Source organism: Melitaea cinxia, chromosome 17, assembly GCF_905220565.1.
Source record: "Melitaea cinxia chromosome 17, ilMelCinx1.1, whole genome shotgun sequence".
Taxonomy (NCBI): Eukaryota; Metazoa; Arthropoda; class Insecta; order Lepidoptera; family Nymphalidae; genus Melitaea; species Melitaea cinxia.
In genome coordinates, this window is record NC_059410.1 from 12048257 (window position 1) to 12070447 (window position 22191).

At 33.9% G+C, this 22191-nt stretch overlaps 2 protein-coding genes across 2 annotated transcripts in view; one reads left to right on the plus strand and one right to left on the minus strand.

The window, feature by feature from the left end:
• Window positions 1-14849, minus strand: part of LOC123661414 — a 29174-nt gene extending 14325 nt beyond the window's left edge. Inside the window, exons 1-12 of the mRNA XM_045596375.1 lie at window positions 9005-14849; window positions 8720-8936; window positions 7625-7957; window positions 7382-7515; window positions 6728-6862; window positions 6246-6342; window positions 5521-5616; window positions 3529-3666; window positions 3079-3216; window positions 2283-2402; window positions 595-983; window positions 164-516 (exon numbers count right to left, since the gene is read on the minus strand). Coding sequence (XP_045452331.1) covers window positions 164-516; window positions 595-983; window positions 2283-2402; window positions 3079-3216; window positions 3529-3666; window positions 5521-5616; window positions 6246-6342; window positions 6728-6862; window positions 7382-7515; window positions 7625-7957; window positions 8720-8936; window positions 9005-14529 — 7675 coding nt within the window. The 5' untranslated portion in view covers window positions 14530-14849. The remainder of the gene's footprint in view (window positions 1-163; window positions 517-594; window positions 984-2282; window positions 2403-3078; window positions 3217-3528; window positions 3667-5520; window positions 5617-6245; window positions 6343-6727; window positions 6863-7381; window positions 7516-7624; window positions 7958-8719; window positions 8937-9004) is intronic.
• A 690-nt stretch (window positions 14850-15539) lies between these two features.
• The window catches only part of LOC123661721 (guanine nucleotide exchange factor subunit Rich), a 31130-nt gene continuing 24478 nt past the window's right edge, over window positions 15540-22191 (plus strand). Inside the window, exons 1-7 of the mRNA XM_045596666.1 lie at window positions 15540-15680; window positions 16285-16392; window positions 18478-18627; window positions 19692-19875; window positions 20243-20376; window positions 21648-21739; window positions 21904-22020. Of these exons, the coding sequence (XP_045452622.1) occupies window positions 15540-15680; window positions 16285-16392; window positions 18478-18627; window positions 19692-19875; window positions 20243-20376; window positions 21648-21739; window positions 21904-22020 (926 nt within the window). The remainder of the gene's footprint in view (window positions 15681-16284; window positions 16393-18477; window positions 18628-19691; window positions 19876-20242; window positions 20377-21647; window positions 21740-21903; window positions 22021-22191) is intronic.

Sequence of the window (22191 nt, forward strand, 5' to 3'; positions counted from 1 at the left end):
CTATTGGTGAGTAAGGTGACCAGAGTTCCTGGGAAGAATTGGGGATAGGGTCGGCAACGCGTTTGCGATGCTTCTCGTGTTCGCTTACCATCACGTGAGCCGTACGCTTGTTTGCCGACCTAGTGGTATATAAAGAAATTGAGAATAACAATTAGTATTTTACCTTTAATCTTAGCTTCCTTTTCATCTTCTCGAGCTCTATTTAAAAAGTTATGCAGCACTTGGGGATGAGTCCAGATTTTTTGCAACACATGAAAATCCTTAAGAATACTTTGTTTAGTCTCTTTTGTATAGTTCATTAGATAATGGTTATATAGATCCCTTTGACACTGAGTTAGTGATATGAACACTGTGTACTCGTGTTTCTTTGGTAGGTATGGGTATAGCACTGAAGCCTCTAGTCGTTGCAAACACCCTTCGAGGACTTTGTGAAGAATATGCGTTCGTGCTTTCATTAACTTGATATCTTCCTCTCTTGAGTCTCTGTGCTGACCATTCATTATGGGATTTTCAAACCTATAATATGAGAAATATGCATTAATTTTACGAGTAAACATTAAATTTAAGGGGCTAAGTATCAGTAGCTTAACCTACCTATTTGAATATTCTGAATATGTTCCGAGCAGATTAGGCTTGACAAAGTTTACCATGCAATAATATTCCCTTAGGTTGTTCTGCATTGGGGTACCAGTTAGCACAATACGACGCTTAGTCACGACCCTGCTCATCGCCACGGCGAGGACCGAACAGTCATTTTTAAGTAGATGGCCTTCATCGCATATTATGATGTCTGGTCCAGGGTCTAATAGGGCTGTGCGAATCTTGTTCACGATGGTAGGTCTTATGTTATCAAGAATAGGATCAAGAGTCGTCAGGCTCCGGAACAATTCGTAGCCGATGATGAAAATACCACCGCCTTTATACCAGTCCTCTAGTTGGTATGCTCTTTCATACGTTTTCTTTAACTTCGATAGCTCAAATACCTTAGAAAATACATAATTTATTATGAATATGAAATAAAGTGATTTAATATTTTGCAATTTTAATTTCTGTACCAATATAATATGTTTGGTACCTTTAGTGCTAACATAAAAAAGTTTTTTTGGGGGTACTACTTACTAACAGTATTACTCTGTTTTACATCCTAAAATAATAATAATAATTTTACCTGGAGTTTCCTTTTCAAATTTCGCTGCTTGAAAAAAGATTAAAAGCTTTTTTATTTTGAAATTATTAAATTAAAGGTATGAAAAACGCTTATACTCTTATATGCATCATATACTACAGCCTATCTGTTAATTTGTGAGTACTCAAATTACTATTGATGCCATCTATAATGTATTTATGCTGTTTGATATAATTAGTTTGTAGGTTTTGTTTAGTCTGTGCCTTTGTTGTACTCTGTATGTAACTAAAAATTAATTTAAAATATCACTTCCGTTTATGTCAGCACAAGTCGAGCACGTTTATTTAAACTTTTATTTATAACACTGTGGCGTATCTACATATATAGACTTTTTATATGGAAATAAAAATAAAACCTCATTTCTTGTTTTTATTTTGTTTATAAAAATATTTCTTGATAAGTGTCAACAATTTGTGTTTTGAATTTTTCTTTATAATTTATGTTTTACAATTTACTAACAACATCAACATTAGCTTTTCTAAGATTTTAGGATACTCCTTTTGAATTGAGATTTTAGAATAAGACTTAAATTTTAGATAGAGCTTCGTGATTGTATGTGTGTTGAACTAATTTGTTAATACAAAAATTAGTATCAGTACAAGAATTTTTAAAATTAAGCAACAATGAAGCAGCGACTGACAACTTTAGTTGTTATATCCAATGCCCCAACCCATTGTTTTATTCTATTGCTACATTCATACATATCTACTGATATGCATAATTGTGCTGTGTAGCTACGGCACCAAAGAATATAGCCACCCCCTCTCTTCCCATGGGTGTCGTAAGAGGCGACTAAGGGATAACAAGGTTCCACTACCACCATGGGACCTAAGAAGCCGACCGATGGCGGGATAACCATCTAACCGCTGGCTTTGAAACACACAGGCCGAAGACGGGCAGTAGCGTCTTAGGTACGACAGCCAGCCCTGCAGTCGCCAACCCGCCTGCCCAGCGTGGTGACTATGGGCAACACACATGAGTTCGCGCAGTTTTGGCGCGATCTTGTGGAAGCCTATGTCCAGCAGTGGACTGCAATAGGCTGGAATGATGAAATGATGATGCATTATTAATTTTTAGGATGACAGAAAGTAAATACCTTAAGTTTATCAGTGACTGGTCCTATCCACTTGTTGATCTCGTCCACCCAGTTGAGGACGGTGGACAATGGGCAGCAAACGAGTACGCGACGCATGTTTACTTTTGGATGTGTCAATACCTGTAATTGTAATCAAAATGTATAAATTTTACTTATATTGTAAATAAAGTAGAAAAAGTATTTTTTTCCCTCCACGGAAAAAGAGGCGCAGTGGGACGTTACAAGCTGAATCAATAAGGAAATTGATATGTACAGAAATGTCATTGTGAGTGCAGCGGCGCCAGCACCTGCAGTGTCTTGCCGAGCCCCATGCAGTGCACGAGGGTGCAACCAGCGCCCGCGCTACACTAGCTCGAGGTGTGGTGTACGCACCGTGTGCAGCAGCGCCAGCACCTGCAGCGTCTTGCCAAGCCCCATCCATGGCTCGAGGGTGCAACCAGCGCCCGCGCTACACTAACTCGAGGTGTGGTGTACGCACCGTGTGCAGCAGCGCCAGCACCTGCAGCGTCTTGCCAAGCCCCATCCATGGCTCGAGGGTGCAACCAGCGCCCGCGCTACACTAACTCGAGGTGTGGTGTACGCACCGTGTGCAGCAGCGCCAGCACCTGCAGCGTCTTGCCAAGCCCCATCCATGGCTCGAGGGTGCAACCAGCGCCCGCGCTACACTAACTCGAGGTGTGGTGTACGCACCGTGTGCAGCAGCGCCAGCACCTGCAGCGTCTTGCCAAGCCCCATCCATGGCTCGAGGGTGTAACCAGCGCCCGCGCTACACTAACTCGAGGTGTGGTGTACGCACCGTGTGCAGCAGCGCCAGCACCTGCAGCGTTTTTCCGAGCCCCATGCAGTGCGCGAGGATGCAACCACTGCCCGCGCTACTTGCCACCGTCGATACACTCTCGAAGCACGCGTCCCACATAAACTTCACGCCTTCATACTGCGGACAAAGACTTCAATATAATGGTAATAAAATAACTAATTCAGCTAAATTAAGTACTATTTATTTTAGTAGTTTGGCTAACTGTGGTACAGATCCTGCACAAAATCTAAAGTATTATAGCAGTGTTGTGTTCCTTTGGTGAGTAAGGTAACCAAAGCTTCTGGGGGGATTGGGAACAGGGTTTGCGATGAGCCTGCAATGCTTCTGGTGTTGCTGGCGTCTATAGGGTACAATAATCGCTAACTATCTGGTGAGCCGTACGCTAGTTTGGCGACGTAGTTGTGAAAAAAAAAGGTCATTAAGCCTAACCTGATGTGCCTTCATGACCTTCGTGAAGAACGGATGTACAGACACAACTGGCCGATGTTCTTCGAAGTCATATTCTAAACACAGCTCATCATTGATGACTACCACATTTACTCCTTCTTCGCAACCGAGAACTTCTCTCTGAGACAAAAAAAAGCAACATATTATATTACAACAATAGAAAGACTACAAATAATTGTTTTCACCAAAGCCATCTGGCCTGATTGTTTTATATTTCTTAAAATATCAATTATTATTACTTTATGAATATTATTATCATCATCTTCATTGTTATATATTTCTTAAAATATCTTCTTAATATATTATTTTATGAATAATAATTATTATCATCATCATCATACACAGTGAGTGTAAAAAGTATTCGTACACTGAGTATTTTTACAACTTATAAGTTAATTCTATCGAAATATACATATATAATTACTAGCGAAGTCAACAACGTCGTCCGCGTTTTGGGTATTAGAAACGCGGTGTTCAACGTGATTCTTTAAGTTGGCATAACTTTTTTATTTATGAACCGATTGACATGAAAACAAACACTAAATGTTACGTGAACCTTATTACAATATATTAGTGAAAACCACTTCTTAATCGAATAAGCCGTTTCTGAGAATAGCGTGCACAAACGCACAGACAAACATTCTAACAATCATTGTTTTGGGTGCTATTTGCGTTGATAAAGGTCTCAATAATGTAAAGACAGCGATTCGTTACATTTTTATTATATGTATTGATTATACACTCTTCTTTTCTTTTACTAAGAAAAGAAAGCTAAATTAAAGCATAACGATATATTATTTAATTTAGTTTTAAAATATGAGAACATAACGATTTCGAAAAAAAAGTATTCCTACACGACGACACTACTAGCAATATTTAACCTTAAGTCGGAAAATTTCCGAATAGTGAATTTATTTACAACTTTCAGTTTGTCTGTGTCCTAAAATATCCTAAAAAATCCTAAAATATCTGCTCCGACGATTGCTGCGACAATGCGAGATCGAAATAAAAAAGTTTCAATTGGAAGGATTCGAAATATGTTGCGAAAGAATGGATACGAGTATCACGGCCGCCTCATGAGAAGTTTTTCGTCAACAAAACTAATCGCTAAAAAATATGTGAATGTATAAAGATAGTTTTTGGAATATTGTCAGATTTTCGGATGAAAGTATTTTTTATTTTGTTCGGATGGGAGAGTTACAGGGTGGCGAAACAAAAACTGTCAACTGAATCCAAATAATTTGATTCCGACTGTGAAATACGATGGCGGTTCAATCATGGTGCAGGGTTCTATGGGTGCTGGATGTGTCGGAAAATTACACTCACGTGTTTGAAGGTACAAAGAACCACAAAATGTACATTAACATTTTAAAACAAATTAACAACGAGTGCGGTAAAACAATATTTATTGTATACTAAAAATTGGGTAGCGTAACGTACCCGGCCAATTGAACACTCCTCCCCAATCACCGGAGTTGAATCCTACCGAACATTTGTTGAGTATTTTTGACGAAAAAATGGGATAAAGTTTCGTCTGCCATCACGAAAAATCTTATTAATTAATACCACGAAGACTAAAGGGAGACTATTTGATAAAACTTTTCCATAAAGACTCCATTTTTTTTTTTTTTTTTTTGTTAAATAGTTCGGTATATGAATACTTTTTACACCCACTGTAGGCAAGGTCTTCCACCTTTCACGATCTAGCGCCGCTTGCATCCAGCGGCCACCAGCGATCCGTTTGATGTCCCCAGTGGGGTGGAGGGTCTTTCAACGCTACGCTTACCCGCCCATTGGCACTTTAGCTTTTCGATGTTGAGCTTTGTCGGTTGTTTTAATTCTTCCACGTATCTCATCATGACTGATTTGATTGTGTAGAGAGACTTCAAGCAAAAAAAACTTTAAAGATTACTTGTGAGATTGATGTTGATTATGTTCTGAGATATGTATTAAATGTAACTTTATTTTACTTACAAGTTGGGCTTGTCGTTGACTCAATCGTTGTTTCCTCTCAAATTCGTCCATGTTCGCCAGTACCGTGTTACGTCGCAATGATTTCTTGTCTAATACCTTTTAAATAAACGAATATGCTATTAAATTAAAAAGCTCTAAAAGTAATCACCGTAGTCAATGAGTTTACATTCACACGATTATTGAACCCCATCAAATCAAAGACCACTTCAATAAGCGGAACTTATTATAAGATTGCTAGCGGTTGTTACGATTGATTAACGACGTGAACCTGAAATCACTAAATCGACGTCATTGTTTAATTATTTACAAAAAATAATAATTTACGATAGCAATATTGTTCCTTTATCAAAGTTTTATATTATTAATTTCCAATATAATTATATAAGGGACTGCCCTAAAAAAACGAAGCCCTTAAAAAACATCAAGTTGGAAAATTATTAGTAACTGCCGAATACATCTAAATAACTGCGTATTGGAAAGAATTCTATTCCTCGTAGAATATATTATTCATTGTAATTTAAAGGCGCTTTTATGTTCTTACGAAAGATGTCATGCGGAATGAGTTTATCAAAGTAACTCGTTTAATTAGACAAAATCAAATTTAAAATTGGGCTAAGAATTTTATTCCCGCAGAAAATGATCTGTTACATCCACAGAACCCCTATCTTGAACGAACGTAGTTAGTCTAACACCTTACATAATTGACAATAGAATAGACAACATACCTTTCTGATGTTACGACGTCCCTTGCTCACAGGAGCCTGAGTATATTTAATGCCTGTATGCGAGGATTCACCTCCGAAAAGTTCTCTTGAAAGTATTCTGAAATTGTTTTGAATTGTTTATAACAGAATAAACACATAATGTTATATCTTGTAGAAATTTCGGAACATTTGGGTTAAGTACCTCAAAATTACAGAACTCTCAAGTAATGTTGTGTTCCTGTGGTAAGTGAGTAATACCTTACTTTCAAACACAACAGTGCATAAATACGGTAGCTAGATCTCCTAGGGAAAGTGGTCGGTGTGGGGTAGAGTCAGCAATGCCCTTGCAATACTCCTCCTGTTACAGGTCTTAGCCTACGGTATCATATAGTCTACGGTACACTTACCATCAGACGGATCGTAAGCTTGTTTCCCCCACTATTGGTATTTTCACCAAAAAAAAAGTGTTTATAGACGATTGTTTGGTACAAAATGATACTAACTTCATCTGTTTTCGTCTCTCGAGAAGCTTCTTCTTGGAGCGTCGCTTCGGTCGGTTGCGCTGTCGAGTTTCTATGTTATCCCCGCGTTTCTCTATGAATTCACTTACGATCTTGGCACGTTTCGCGTCGTCCACGCTGGAAATTAAAAGACTTAATTTTAGCGGCGGTCGTAAAGCAGAGCTAGAAGAGCAGTCACTATATAATACAGATGGCAATGAGCACCAAGAAATTTTAACATTAAAAAAGTTCTGGTCACGCAATATAAGAGGTCGTCCATTAATCACATGAAAAACATTTTAACAACTTTTTGACCCCCTACCCCCATTGGTGATATTTGGTGGTGTTTTAAACAAACCTCCGCTCTCCCTCCTACCCACAAATAACATGTATTTTTTTCTGCAAAGTATATTATAATTTTCAGAATATTGTCTTTAAATACATGTACAATCTGACTAAATTAAGCACTGTGACACAAATTTCTAGACAGGAACAAAGTTTTTTAATGTTTTTTTTTTTTTTGGTTTAGAAATCGCGCATTCAACGAAAAATAAATACACGTGTTCAATGTAACTCCCCTCTCTATGATGATTCCTCGCGTGATTAATAGACCCCTAACGAAATTATTTTAATATGAAAAAGTAAAATTTTACTAACTTGGGAATATCCTGCTTTTTCTGTAATCTTTTTAACAGTTTTTCTTTAGTTGTGAACCATTGCTTCTCCTCTTCAGAAGAAGAATCGTCTTCCTCCTTTTGTTCTTTCTTTACTTGGCTCTTGGTTGCATTCTTCTGCAATAAAATATCAATTGTAACGTTTTTGTGTAATGTAGTTTTCTTATATTCTTATACCGACATGATGACCATTATTAGATATATTAGCTTTTTGTATAATACTTACGTGGCTATTTCTAATAGGTTTATTTATAACGTCCTTTTTGTCTTCAACTTCCTCTTTAATTTCGATAGGAGCATTTAAGAGTGACAACTCCTTATTCATCATTTTATCAGCAGTTAGCATTAATTCTTCTGGCTTTAATATATCTTTACCCTTAGATTTTATCAAACGTCCAGATCTCGTCTTATAAACCGCTTTGCCCTCTTCCTTATTTTCGACTTTCGATTGCTTAGCATCATCTTCTACTTTTTCTGATTCACATTCGTCATCATCATCATCATCATCATTCATAAGAGAGTCTTTTGCTAAGCAGTTATCGATGCTTTGTTGAGGTGGCTTCAAAATATCATTATTATTTTAAATAATTAAGACATTCATATAATATTTTTAGAATCATTACTATCTATATATTAATACGTGAAGCAAAAACTTTGTACCCCTTTTTACGAAAATTGCGCGAACAGAGAAGTTTGAAATTTCGCACACTTATAGTTTATATAGAGGAGTGCAGAATGCTAATATTTTTTTTTTAATTATGCATAAAAAATATATTAAATTAAAAAAAAACCATTAGACACACTACCATGTATTTGAAACACGCATGCATATTATACCATTTTGTTGATTAACAAAGTCAGTACTCAAATTAGAATAAGGTTCTTTATTTTCATAATTTTTTGGTTTTCTTTAATTCGAATTATGGTCGAATTTCGACCTCTGGGCGACCACTAGTACGTATAAGTCAGTGTTTTATTTCGTACACACCTAGAGTCATGGTTTCAATTAAGTAGAATTATCGTTCTTCAATAATTTTATCTGACTACAATTTATAATTGATTATCCTAAGTTACAAATTAATAAAAAGTGATGCTTTATAGCATCAAGTAAAAAAAAAAGAAAGATTAACTAAATCTTATCTGAACCCAAATTTTTTTAAGCCTGCACATTTAAACAAATAGGAATAAAAACACTATTAAATATATATACAAAAATTATAGGTTATTTATATGATACACACCTCTTTACTTTGAACTAGCGGTTCTAATGTGTAAAAACACGAACTAATATTTGATTACTACTACCCTGACTTATACTTACTGGGACAGTGAAATTATCTTCAAAATCATCTTTTTCATCTTCCGAAGGTGAAAGTTCGTCACATGGTTCTTCTTTTACTGGGTTTTGTAAGCTTTCATTCGAAATGTTTCTCTTTACAGGTTCGTTCGAACTTTGTTTATTTTCTTTAACTTCGCCACAATTTTTATCTTTTGTTTGGTTATGTATCGTACGACGTAATGAATTAAGGTTTGTTAATCTATAAAATAAAAATGAAAGTAAGTACTTATAATTCACTTTATTACACAAAGAAAACAAATAACATACTTATCAATTTCTGCATCGTCCAGAGTTTTTTCCGTTACATCCTGATATCTGAAATATGTATCCACAAACGATTCTGGTAATTTGACTAACGATACGGAAGCGTTTTGATAAATTTTGTTGTCTTTACTATCAATAGGATAACATTTCCATCCATGACGATCAACAAATGCAGACGTCTTATGTTTATTTAAGATTTCAATTAAACCTGGATTATTGTCCGTATCATTATTTATATCTTCTATATTATTTTGCAATAAAGATACAGTCGGTTGACATTCTATATGTTCAACAGGTTCATTAATCAGTGACGGTATCGGTTCATTCTCATATTTCACTGAATCCATTTCTTCATTATCACAGCTATCATTACGTTGAGTTTCTTTATTTAAATTAGTGTCCTTGTTATCATTTGCAATTTCATTTTGTTTAATTATGAATTTATCTACCTCGCTTTCATAAATTTTTTCGGTAGAGTCGACGTCACTACATTGTATTTCTTGTTCCGCAGAAGTATCTATATATGATTGCATTTTTCTGTTTTTATCCTTGTTTCCTTTATAACTTCTTAAATTTAATGACATGTCCTCCTCGGAATCAGAACACTGAAATTTCGCCTCTTCTTGCCTAATTTTATCACGCATTCTTTTAGTTAAAGCAGCGACATCATTTTTTGGGACTGACTTTTCCTTCGTAGATTGGGGTTGTACCACATCCTTTTTAGTTTTTTTAGATTTAACTTTTCGTTTATCTAGTTTCTTTTTTTCTTTTACTTTGTTTTCGCCTTCATCTGAACTACTTTGCATTAGCCTGCCTTTAACCACTTCAACGTTTTGTGGTACTAATAAATTCATGCTATCGGAGTTACTGTCAATGTCATCATCTATATCTGGCTCGTACTGTCTACGAACTCGTGAAGTACTTTGGGTAAAAACTTCTTCATTTCTATCGCTACATATGGAAAAAATCATTTTATTTGATGCCACAAAGGCTTCAAAAACGTCAACATCATAACTATTACTGTTTTTTCTTTGCATAGGTTCTTTATTATTATTAGATACTATATTTTCCTGCTTTGTTCTTATTGAATCTAATGATGTCAAATTTGTTTCATCTACATCCAACGGTTCAATTTTTATGTTAGAAGAGTCAACACCAATGTTTTCTTCCAAAGGTTCCACTTTAATATTTAATAAACAATCTTGTATTTCTTCCTGTTGTACTGTATTACACTCTTGGGTAATTGTAGTTGTTGTATCTGTACACGAGCGTAATTCCTGCATTTGTACTTGTGATAACCAGTTATTATCATTTTCTCTGTATTCATCTTGATAATTGGTTATGTCCTCATCATAGTATTCAAGTTCATCATTGTCTACATAAGATTCTATCGGAAGAAAATTTTCAGAATCACTTTGACAAGTGTTTTCAAAAAACCTTTCTTCTGATATTGTATTGACATTATCAATGATAAAGTTTAATGGTTCCTCAATATCTTCTTGGATAATAGACTCATAGTGAGCATTTAGTAAAGCCATCATTTTATTTAAACTTAAAGAGCTTAAGGATAGAGCAGAAGATCTTAATGAACTGTTTTGTGGTAATATGTTTCTATCAATTGTGTTAAGATTTTGATAATCATTTGAGGGTGATAATATAAAATCAATACAAATCTGTACTAAAGTCTTTACATTAGGTTTGCTTCTCTGATTTTTTTCTTGTAAACTGCTATCAGTAATATCATACAAAATATTTTTTAATGTATCAAAAACTATCTTTTTTAGTGAATGAGGGCAGTGTATCATTACAGTTTTTTTATCAGCTATATTTTTATACTTTGTTTCATGTTTGCTTTTATGACTTTTTTGTTGTACATTTCGATCAACAATATGAAGCAATCTACTTTTAACCAAATCAAAGACTATCTGTTTTAGTGAATGAGGGTTGTAATACATTATACTTTTTTGATCAGCTATATCCTCATACTTTGTCTCATGTTTGCTTTTCTGACTTTTTTGTTGTACATATCGATCAGCAATGTGTAGCATTCTACTATTCACGAAATCAAAGACTATCTGTTTTAGTGTATGAGGATTGTAATACATTTTACTTTTTTGATCAGCTATATCCTCATACTTTGTCTCGTGTTCGCTTTTCTGACTTTTTTGTTGTATTTCACGCAAAGTACTTCTTACCGAAACAAAGTCTATCTTTTTTAGTGAATTTGGGTCTTGTATTAACTCCACACAGAGAGTAAATAATGATTTCACCATATTACTAGAGTTTTCTACTTTTTGTTTAATATAAACTAATTCGTTTTCATTCACATTCTGTATTTTCTTACTTATATAGATTTTATTTTTAATTTCATTAAAATTGAGGTCACAAATCAATAGTTTGATTCTGTTAAAACAAAGATTTTTCAGTGAGCAGGCTGTAAATAATTCAACGTTTTGATATCTACTATTACAATCAATGTTCTTATAATTATTGGTACATTCTACTTTTTTGAGATTTGAATCTTGATTTCTTTTTGCAAATATCGAATTACCTAAGCACAAATACTTTTGTAATACTTGCATACAAATTAAGCTTAAGGAATGAGGACACATTTTCTTTGATAGTGTTGTAAGCTTATTGTCATTTAAATCAGTTGGTTCAGATTCAGCACTGTCTCTCACTATTTCTTCATTATGAGTAATCTGAGAGTTTTTATGAAAATCAATTTGATTTTCAAAAAAATAGCAACAAGCATGGTTTTTATAAAGGAACCATTCATTTTTAACATATGGTGCACATATTTGTAATGCCTTTTGACGGTTGTACATCTTAAAAAAATCACTTACCATTTTCAATGTAATAAAAGTATCAGGTGGTTTTTTATTTCGGCTGTCCTGGGCTAAAAAAGACTGTGTTGGTTTTACTTTTTTTACCATTACGGAATCATTAATCCAAACTGTATGCCTCCCTTTAATGTTTAACTTCTCTTTGGGTTTAGGTTTTTCGGTTGGTTTTTTAGCAATTTTTATCGACAATTCCTTATTAAGAAATACGGTTTTAGGATTAAAAGCTGGTTTCTCTTTTTGTTTTCTCAGTTCCTTTACTGGTTCTTCAACAATTTCACAGTCACTATCACCACTAGGAGTTTTAGAAGTTGAAGCAATAATTTTTTGTTCTTCTCTATGTTTTAATAAATCATTTGCTTTTAAAAATTCGTCATAATGTTTTGATAAATCCTCTTCCATTTGAACTAAGTTGTGTTTTGCCAATTTAAATAATAGAAATGATTTTTTTACACAATAATCCATTTTAAATGTATCTGTGACATGTTTGGTATTGATCTTTTTTTCAATAAAATCTTCTGACTTTTGAGTCATTAACTGTCCTAATTCGGACGTTGTTTTCACAATACCTGTTAAGAACTCACATGCTTTCTCAGACTGTTGTGCTGTCAAAGCAACTTGATTTTTCATAGGAATATCATACAAAGTATTAGTTTGGACTGCAACTGGTTTTGTTATAACATTAGTTGTTTGAGTGAACATTTCTACTTTTTTGTTTACTTCTGTAGGGTCAAGAACTGGTATTTGTAATGAACCTTTTTCATAGTCTATTGGATTGGCTTTTTTAATTTTTATGTCTGTACCTTGGACTATTTTAGCAAGGAAATTTTCGAACTCATTAGATTCACCCCAAGAACTTTTTTTGTAGTCTTCCTTTAATTTCTTTTGTGATGGATCTTCATTACCTTTAACCACTGTTGTATTTAAAACAACTTCAAGTTCATCATCTGCATCTTTTGTACCTTGATCCACAGAACTTTCCTCTTGACTGTTTATTTTGTCTCCATTTGTTTTTTTGCTTCTTTTCTTTGGACTTTTGGAAAGCAGTCCTGAATCTAATCTTCTGAACCTTTTTTTCTTTATCTTCGAAGTTTTCTCTAAATTTTCTTCTATATCACTGTCTGATATATCTGTTTGTTGATGTTTACTTCCTGGAATATATTCATCATCAGAAAAATATCTATTGCCTTTTTTTCGCCTTGGTGGCTCATCATCAGATAATTCTATATTTGCATAAGGATCTTCATCTGATCCTTCATCATAATCCAAATATTTTTTAGCTTTACGACGTACAGGTCTAGAAGATTCTTTTGTAATTGAATCAGAATGCTCACCACCCTCTGTTTCTGATTTTTCATCTTGTCTAATAATACTATCAATGTTATATTCAAAATCTGACATAGTCGGCTTTTTTAAATTTCTTTTACAAACTGTATCGTTCGGTAAAGGTTCTTCCGATTCTTGAGTATTTTCAGAATCTATTAGTTGAACATTTTCAATACTTGGAGTACACTGTGATTTAATTTCTTCATTTTTTAACTTACTCAAGCTTACATCATCAACTTCTTCTTTAGAAATATCTTGTTCTGACTCTTTCAAATCCAGGCTTAATTGAACATCTGAAGTGCTATTTATGTTATTTCTTTTAGGCCTACCACGTTTTTTAGGAGATTTTTCATTTACAATATTAGTTTCCTGTGAAGGTGTAACACTGGAATCATTTAATGTTTTCTCCTGAATGTTTGTTTCTAATTCTAAATTATTAACATTAGTTTCTTCAATCTTACTTTTACTACTAAATGCTACCAAAGGAATATCCTCCTCATTAAGATCATCTTTCATTTCTAAATCATTATGTGAGCCTATATCTTCTGCTGAAGTAGAATTATTTTTCAAATATTTCTTTTTACTTTTTTTAAGTGAAAAGTCATTGCTGCCATCATTTCTTATCGAAACAAAATTTGTTTCATCAAACAACTGTCGTTTCTTCCCTTTAACATAACTTTTCTTATTTTGATCTTCTGATAGTATGATATTTTTAACATCTACAATATTTTTTGTCTTTCTAGGTCTGCCTCTTTTAGATATTGATGTATTATTAATATCTCTTACATCTAAAATTTCTGAGTTATAAGAATTTCTCTTAATATTTCTAGTTGGTTTATTAATTACTTTTTCAATATTTGTCGAGGGTAGCGGTGTAGTATCCTCTTCTATTACCATATCATAATTTAAATCACTATCTTTACAGGTTGGTAAAGTGACGTTAGTGTCCACAGGTGTTAATGTTTTCGATTGTTCTACTTGATTTTGTTCAACACTTTTATTTTGATAACTATTCGTGCCAAAACCATTTTTCTTCTTTCTTCCTCTTTTTTTAACGGTAACAGTTGTGGTATTTCTTTCTTCTGTAGTGTTACACTCTGATATGTTTTCAACCTTTTCATCATGTAAACATGTTACAGATTTAACACTTGGTCCCGAATCTTGCAAAGACACTAAGGTTTCGTCACCTGGCGCTTCACTAAGAATTTTAGATATATCATCAGAAGGTTGAGAAGGAGTCACAATATCAGAAAGTGTTATAAATTGATCTTCTTCGTACATAGATACTGCTTGAAACTTTTCAAATGCGTCCTCAGTTGTACAGAGGTTGTTAGATTCTAAATCAATTATTTCGGACATTATAGTTAAGTTTAAAAGTTTGACAAACAAAACACATTATAATAACAGTTTATAATAGATGGGTTAACTATTTTCGTAGCAGAATTGCTTATTCAGAGCAAAAATGTTACATTTGTTGATTTATTAAATTGTTAGAAATCTAGCATCGCCAAAATAAATGTTGCCACAATATGAGTTATTACTGAAATGAAAAAAAAAATAAGCTTCAAAAATAAAACTTTCCTCGATCACATACAAAAATGAAAATAAGAAGCATATTGGTAATTAGGTATATTATCAAAGTACAAATAATGTAACGCAAATATATTAATCGGTACTTTAATTATTACAAATTTAAAGAAGGCACTTACTTACACTTGAATAAATTATTACAATATAAAATTTTTATTACTCTCTTTTAGGAATTAAAAATTATATTATTGTATTGTACAAGTATTATTTGAAACATATTACATTTGAATAATATTTAATTTGTAAAACTTTGAGTAATATTAAAACTTAATCAAAAATTTACGTACGTGTACGAGTACAATTATAATTAATAATCTTTTTAACACTATTTTAAGTAATTCTATTTCTAGAAACATATATGAATATGTAAGACAACATGTTATAAATATAGTTTTCAATTTAGCTTAAGCCATAAAATTATGGGTGCGTTCCACTGAGCGACTGCAACGATTGTGATTGTGACACCCTTTCTATGTCGTTTCAAATAGAAATTCTGGAGTCACTGATTGAGTATTTTTTTCTTAATTCCTGCTCGTCATTGGCAATGCACTAACGTGCAGTTCATAAGAAAAAAAAATTGTTGTCAAAGTCATATTGACAAACCAACAAAGTGTTGACGAAACAGAAGAAACGAATTTAAGAATTTAATTATAAATATTTACGTTACATAGTTAAATAGTAAAAGTTCTATTATGATTCCGTACAACTGACAAAATTGTTTTGATACTGTGCAAATTGTTGGACGTATTATATAGAAATCCAATGATACTTAATTCATGATGTATTTTCCCATAGGTTGGCCTAAAGTTCTAAAAAACTTGGGAACTGATGCTCAGTTAATTAGACAAATAGTTTCTAATAGAGATAAAGTACTTTTTGCCGCCTTAAGTGATGAATGTTTAGTTGTATGGTTTTGCAAGGTAAGCAGTGTGCTAAAATTTTAAATAGATGTTAATACCTCTTCATTTAGCCTTCTTAAAAATATATTAACCTTATATTACTTTACCTAATATTACTTTAACTGAGGTAGGGTACAGCAGGAAATTTCCTGCTAAAAGTACGAAGCAGCCTGACTGGGGTAGTACCTTAACCTTAAATAAGATCACAGCTAAATAATACTGTTTTCAAGCAGTATTGTGTTCATGTTGGTGAGTAAGGTGACCAGAGCGCCTGAGGGAGAATTGGGGATAAGGTCGGCAACATTTTTGATCCTGGTGTATCAGGTGTCTATAAGCTACAGTAATCGGTATCCAAGTGAGCCATATGCTTGTTTGCCGACCTAGTAAAAAAATTGTGTTTAAATTTTTAAGTTTTTGTGAGATCACAAATGTTTACTGTTCTTGCTGTGTTTAGTTCTAAAGCATTTGGATTATTCAGTTATTTACTTATTGTTAAGTAAATAAAATGAAGATGAATTAATATGACAATATAGAAGTAAACATTTTTGAATATCATATCAAAATATAGAAGTACTAGAACTACTAAAAGTGTATTGTTTAATGCCTTTTTTGTTCATCCGTTCAGCCGACTGTACCAATTGTGTATCACAAGAGGAGTGCTGAATCTCTACAGCGTCTTGGTGTCAATGTATGTGTGGAATGGAAGCCAGATTCATCTATGATATGTATTTCGGTATGTCATTAATCTTACTTATACCTATATTATAAGATTTTTATACATTAATTATGGTGATATCATTATATTGTCAGAAATGTACTATTATTTAATAAAGAATCAAAAGATATATCTACAAAATTATAACAATGATATAAAAAATTTCTTGTGATATTTTAATAATGTTAATGCATCACAATAATTTTAATAAATAATAATATTACTAAAAATGTTATACATCCAGCATTTATGAACTCTTTAGATATAAATTAAAATTGAAATTTTGTGATAGAGACAGGATATGATATGTGGAGCGGTTGTGTGTTATCAACCAACAAGTAACCCTGTTTTATTTTATATACAATAAATAAAACAAATACTTCTTAACCTTTCTATACCCGCTTGAAAACATACAACACATATACCGACTATCATTCAACATTAAATGAAGTTTGGATATAGATAGTAATGTGTAAATATATATTATTCAAAGATTTATAGAAAATATTTACTTTTATTACCAATTAATATTCATTACAACTTTAGAAGAAATTACAGATATCTTGGTAGCTACAAAAACTTCAACTAAAATATACTTATAAAATATATAGGACTAAGATAAAAAATAATTTAAACTAGGACCAGTCAGTCCTTCCGTGGTTGGTGTTAAGCATCCAAAACGTCAGGCATCTAAAAACTCAATAAACCGCGATAAAATACCTGTCTTGCCCTAACCAAGGAGGTCAAATATCTCAGAGTAATTCTAGATAGCAAACTTCTTTGGAACAGGCATTAAGACTCAAAAATCAACAAAGCCAGCATAATCCTCTGCCAACGCAAACGGCTTCTCGGCAAAAGCTGGGGCATATCACCTAAAATTACTCTATAGCTTTTCAAAACCGGAGTGTACTCACAAGACCTTAATATCAAATTATCACTAACGCTTGGCCAACACAGCTCCATCTTCCAATGCGAGTGTGTTGCGATAACCCACACCGCCGTCCGTCAAAAGGCATTAAGGATTGCAACATGCGTATTCTGTCGGACAGAATGGCTGTACTTAAAGAACTAGGGAGTAATTCGATCAACTCTAGTCTTATATACGATTGTCACCAAACCCTGAAAGTATTGGCCTCACATAATGGGGTAATCCTCCAGTGGAGAAAAGGACATAGCGAATCACACGGAAACGATGCCACTGATGAGCTAGCAAGACAGGGGTCCAATACAAAGGTCGCTGGCCCAACCATCTTAATGCCGCTACCATTTGGACAATTGCGCTCGTGGGTAAGGCAACGTACACGTGCAACTCACAATGCCCTTTGGGCAAACCAAACCGGCTGTTGACAGTCCAAAATGATACTCACGTAAGTATCACCGCACCTATCGTGCCGACTGCTCAGTCTAAACCGTCTGGACATCAGAATGGTTGTTGGTACGATTACCGGCCACATGGCACTCAAACAGCAACTATTTATTATGAATAAAACGGACAGTCCTCTTTGTAGGGGATGTCTGGCTGCTGAAGTCAGCCGCCCACGTGATCCTGGAATGCGATGGAGTGGCCACACACCGAGCAACCATCCTTAGGCAAATAAGGACGCTCCGAGAAGCCTGTGAACGCCCCAGGAGACATCTGAGCTTCTGGAAGGAACTGGGCTGGCTGAACTAGTCAGCCCTCTTTTCACGCATAATGGACCAACATTGAGTCTAAATGCGGAAAATCGAGCCCACAACTAACTAACCGTGATAAAATCCGTAAAAGTTGTTTCATTGTAATAATATACTTATGAAAAAAGGGCAAAATCATAAGCATCCTAAGATGTTTTCTTACCTAATTCTGTGATACGTACACCTGCGTCGGTCTGACTGACCGATAGTTGTGGTGAAACAGATATATGATGCGTGTATGAGCGATTGCCTTTTACTAATTTGAAGCTAACCACAATCATGAAGGTACACAAAAAATTTAGGACTGACATATTTATGTATGTTCTCGGTCTGACAGATCAACACGCGGGTATAGAAATGTTAATACATAAATAACTCTCTGTGTTATATATTTGTGTTCATATGTTCACGTTTATGCTTAACTTGTTTTAGACTTCGGAGGGACATTTGATTTTATACAATGTAGAGGCACAGAATGAACAAACAGCATATCAACAATTCGATCCCCCTACAGCTAGTCTCCGGAGGGACTCTGCAGAACTATTTGTTAAGGAAGTCATTCCTTCTTTGAAGATTACCCTAGTAAGTAATAATCTACCTGCAATAAGTCATAGCTATCCATAGCTAGTTAAGGGGCTCCATTCTATGAAGTAGACGTTTTGACTACCGTTCTGGTGTAATGGTGCGTGTGCCGTGTCGGCGGCGCCAAAACACCGACTGTCACGAGTTTTATTCCCGCTCGGAGTGGATATTTGTGTTAAAACAAATATTTGTTTGTGGTCTGGTCGTTAGTCCTTGTGGGTTTCCACACCATGCCTCGGAGAGCATGTTAAGCTGTCGGTTACTTATAGTAGGGAATATATCCGCCAATCTGCATTGGAGCAGCATGGTGTTATTAAACTCTGATCCTTCTTCTACTTGGGGAAACAGGCCTATGCCCAGCAGTGGGATATTACAGACTGAAGTGAGACATTTTAAAGCTTATTAGATTGTTTTAACATTTTATGAGTTATAAATGCCATTAGTTGTCTATGTAGCAACTGGGGCCACATTCTTATATGCTCTACAAAGTATAGTATGGAGACTTATAAGATCACTCAGAACCGAAACATATATTTATACAAAGATCTAGCATCAGCTGTGAGTTGGATTAAATCCATGACTAAGGGTATTAAGGTGACTTTTTTATCCAGTAGACTGGAAAACTTGTCTTACTATAAAAATCAATCTTAGTAAAACTAAATAAAATATTTTTTTAATATTACTATTATTTACAATGCATAATTAATTGTAAATACATCAATTTTGATTGGGAGTTCTTAATTATTTCTAAGGCGACTAAGGGATATCACAGATTCTACTACCACCTTGAAACTTAAAAAGCCAACCGATGGCGGGATAAACATCCAACTGCTGGCTTTGAAATACACAGGCCGAAGACGGGCAGCAATGTCTTCGGTGCGATAAGGCCAGCCCTGAGGTCACCAACCCGCCTGCCCAGCGTGGTGATTATGGGCAAACACATGAGTTCACGCCGTTTTTGGCATGAACTTCTAGAGGTCTTTGTCCAGCAGTGGACTGGGATAGGCTGAAGTGATGATGATGTGATGATAAATAATAACACTTATATTGCTTATATTCTTTAGTTTAAGGAAATCTTAGTGTGGGATGGACAGATAACTAGGATGTGTTGTATATCTGGCACAGAAATACTTGTATGCACAACACGGGCACATCTATTACGATATCGGTGGGACGGTACTCAGAACAGAGACTATTGCCTTGACCTTGGTCGAATACCTTTCTCAATAAATCAGCAGGTTTCTAAAGGTAATGCTTTTGTTCTATAAATTTGGAGCAAGTAAGCATAAGTCTGAGTAGCATAATACAAACAGCTAGTATATGATCATATATCACTTTTCTATACACTATCCGTTGACCTGCTGTGCGAATATAAATATTTATTTTTTTATTTTTGGTGTCTTAATATTATTATGTTCGTAAGGCCCCAAGCTTGCTTGCTTTTAAATTTTTGTGATATTTAACACATTAAATAAATGAGCTATCCGTGGTCAAGCCTTCGGGCATCGCGGGGCTTCTTTAAATGCGAGGCCGTAGTGACCACTTCGCTCACACTTAGCTACGCCATTGTTCATAATGATAATGGTGACATATAAATGATCTGTATTTTTTCTAGCCGAACCAATTTTGGAAGACAATACACATGTCAATGATATTGAATACTCTCCGCTAGTTTGTGGTTTTGGTATAACACTGAATGATGGGAGAGCTGCATATCTCACAGCACCGAACCTCAAGTTTGATCCAAATGTAAGTTTTAAGTTAACAGGTTTTAAAAAAGTTAAGCTGAAATAATAAGATAAAATTATTCCTATGGCCAGTTTGGATTATAATTTGAGTTTCTATATTGGTCTCTCATAAAAGTAGTCTATTCTAGTAATATTATAAATGCGAAAGTCTGTGAGGACGGATGGAGAATCCGTCCATTACATGTTATTCTTTAACGCAAAAACTATTGCATGGATTATAATTAAACTTGGGTACTTAGATAGCTGAATATCTTCAATTGTAACCTGTGTTAAAGCTACTTGCTATGCCGACATTCCGACGGGATCGGAAACTACGTGGGTATAAAGAGGGTTTTTTTCCAGAATATTTTTTAAGTAAACTGCTTATGGACCTCATATTATTTTTTTAAATTTGATTAAAAAGTCTCAGTTTCTTCCATGTAAATTCCTAAGGTCATTACTCGGATATGATTATAAAAGGGTTCAGTAAAATCGTTTTTACTATCAAATATTTTATCTCTATAATATTAATTACTATTTAATACAATGACGATAAATCGTAAATGTAATATTATCTTGTAATCTAATCATTTTGATATGTTTATACATTGTCAATAAATCTGTTATCCCAGATAAGTATAGCAACGGATCTAACGGTAAGAATTTTTATACGAATGAAACTCTATTAAATGCTATGTGTAATATAAAAGTCTGTAAGCTAAATTAATATTAGGGGCTAGTTATATCTTAGAGATGAGGGTCTAAGTAATGTTAGAACTTATTACACAGTGTTTATATGGTCTTGATAATTAAACTATCATTAGAAGTTAATTGTAATTGTCTCTAAAGGTATTCAAAGCAGGAAAATTTAATTATATTTTATCAAAATACCTACTTTTTCTTTAATCATAAATACCTACTCAAAAAATGTTTCTTGAAATCTATGAGTCAGCATACCATAGACAATTTTTTTTTTAATTAAAATCCCATTTGTATTAGAACGAATAATAAATAAATATTAAATACATATGCTATTAAAGATAAATCATATAATCTATATCCCCTTATCATATTTTATAATAAGTTCATTAGATCATCTGCACAAAAGAAAAAACATCAGCTCATTGATTATTACTGCATTTAATTGTTTCATGTTCACATGTTCATTATATTTTTGCTAAATTGAATATGTGTTTAGTACTTTCAAACATCTATGTATTTTTTATCACTCTAAGCTACAGTAAAAGTAAATTCATTAATAAAATATTTGCCAATTACATATTTTTATTTTAGGCAGTACAAGGTATTTGGGCGCAAGGTATTGACGATGCGACGTGCGTACGAGTCAACCATAAATTCCGACTTATTGCTATTGGTAGAAAAAAGTAAGTAGTGCCAATTTCGTATTTTTTGACTCATCTGATGGTAAGCGATTACCGTAGCATATAGACGCTTGCAGCACCAGAAGCATTGCATGACATTAATAAATATTTATTAAAAATGGTAACAAATTATTTGTTCCGTTGCTATTTATAATATTTTGTTTTAGCTCTCAAATAGATGTATTCACAATAGATGAAGCGACAGGCGGTTTGGAGTTATCACACACAATGGTACTCAGTTCCAAAGACTTTCCCGGGGATCCTGGACCTGTTAAATGCATGAGGTATGTTTGGCTTATGTAAAATCTTACTGTAATTTTACTTAAGGTTTTCTGTACAAGTGCAAACAAATTTGTGTGACTAAAATATATAATGTGCATATAACAGCAAAGCAAATACAAAATTTTCTATTTATAGTTGTATAAATCGTTTTTTTAACAGCGAATGTTTTTTGA